The sequence below is a fragment of the Hakea prostrata genome, chromosome 8 (genome assembly GCF_041222555.1).
Source record: "Hakea prostrata isolate BN-2017 chromosome 8, UWA_Hpros_2, whole genome shotgun sequence".
In the NCBI taxonomy this organism is placed as follows: Eukaryota; Viridiplantae; Streptophyta; class Magnoliopsida; order Proteales; family Proteaceae; genus Hakea; species Hakea prostrata.
This window is the reverse complement of record NC_142607.1, coordinates 39,312,654-39,314,063: the sequence shown is the minus strand read 5'-3', so window position 1 is coordinate 39,314,063 and position 1,410 is coordinate 39,312,654. Positions and strand designations below refer to the sequence as shown.

Sequence of the window (1,410 nt, the reverse complement as noted above, 5' to 3'; positions counted from 1 at the left end):
AACCTAAAAGGGATCTCTCTATATAGACAATACTGGCCCTGAAAACCCCAAAACCAATCGATTTAGTAACTTCGAAATGATGTCTCTGCAACAAATTCAGATCTGACCTCAATACTTCGGAGAAGCCTGTGCTGAACCAAAACCCCCAAATTGAAACAGTAATTGATCCTCAACAGAACAGTACAAAACAAAATTGTAATTTCCTTCCTCCTTTAAGCCCCAAACGCAAATTACGAAACAGATCGAATTTCTATTGCAAATCAGTTGAAATAGCTGTTGTCATAACAATCCTAGATAAGCAAACATATAAAAAATAGAGAGAAAATAAAACCCCAAAAAAGAAATCCCAAATGGGGGTAAAACTATATAATCTGCAACGCTTGAAACAACATTCATCATAACAGAATCAAAATATCTAAATTTATCTCTTAACCTTAAAAATTCAAACCAAAAATACTCATCTTTCGCTACTAGTTGGTCCAAAAGTAAGAATTAATACTTCCGTGGAGGGCCACCTTGATAGCCACCACCGCCCCTACCGAAGCCCATTTGAGGACCACCAACTGAATCGGCTTGCTTGATGACACCAGGAAGGTCAGCCATGCCAAGGGCAGTAAGCATCTCTATGGTCTCCTTATCTACCTCAATGGCATCAGTCTTAATGGCGGATTCATCAGGTACAAAGTCCATTCTACGCTCACGTTCTTCTTCCTGAAGCTTCAGAGAGATTCCACGAACTGGGCCTTTCTGGATTCGCTTCATAAGATGAGTAGAGAATCCAGCGATCTTATTACGGAGACGCTTTGAAGGGATGATGGCTACTTCTTCCAAGATCTTCTTGTTGGTATGGAAATCAAGGGTCATTCGAGAGTAGTACCTCTCAATTACCTGTCGTGAGGATTTCTTCACAGTCTTGGTGCGAACTCGTCCCATCTTGGCAGCTCCTGTTGCAGGGAAAGCAACGACGCTAGGGTTTGAAAAGCAAAAAGCTGCAGCTGAAACAGATCGAAATACGAGAAAACTAGGGTTAGGGTTTATTTGCGCTATAAATAATGATTTTAAATGGGAAAATTTGTGCTGTAACCATCTTAGTTACAATAGATTTTGTAACGACTCAATTTTGCCCCTGCGCATAAAGCAATATAATGTTTTGCGATCTGCGTACTTTTGTAATTCACAAACTACCCGATTATTAATTCCTGATTGTCATTTTCCTTTGTATCTATTTTCAGATTTTTTATTTTCCTTTCGTTATTTTTAGAGTTCTCTCACATGTCGAGTCTTGAGATAAATGAGACTAAGTCACATATTTATTTGCCAGCACTAGGGTCGATATCCTTGACATGTTCTTGGGTTTTGCCCATGAACCACTTCCAATTAGGTATCCGGGTGTCCCCTCATCTTTTTTTT

At 39.4% G+C, this 1,410-nt stretch overlaps 1 protein-coding gene across 1 annotated transcript; it reads right to left on the bottom strand.

The window, feature by feature from the left end:
• Positions 1–226: 226 nt before the first annotated feature.
• LOC149007825 (small ribosomal subunit protein eS17-like) lies at positions 227–1,038 on the bottom strand. The gene has a single exon (XM_089166744.1). It carries the CDS (start codon positions 931–933, stop codon positions 493–495), a length of 441 nt encoding a protein of 146 aa, XP_089022870.1. The 5' UTR covers positions 934–1,038; the 3' UTR covers positions 227–492.
• Between the last annotated feature and the right edge of the window lie 372 nt (positions 1,039–1,410).

Bases quoted from the DNA above. Each gene is read 5' to 3' on its own strand.
- LOC149007825 (XM_089166744.1), bottom strand. From the start codon at position 933: ATGGGACGAGTTCGCACCAAGACTGTGAAGAAATCCTCACGACAGGTA.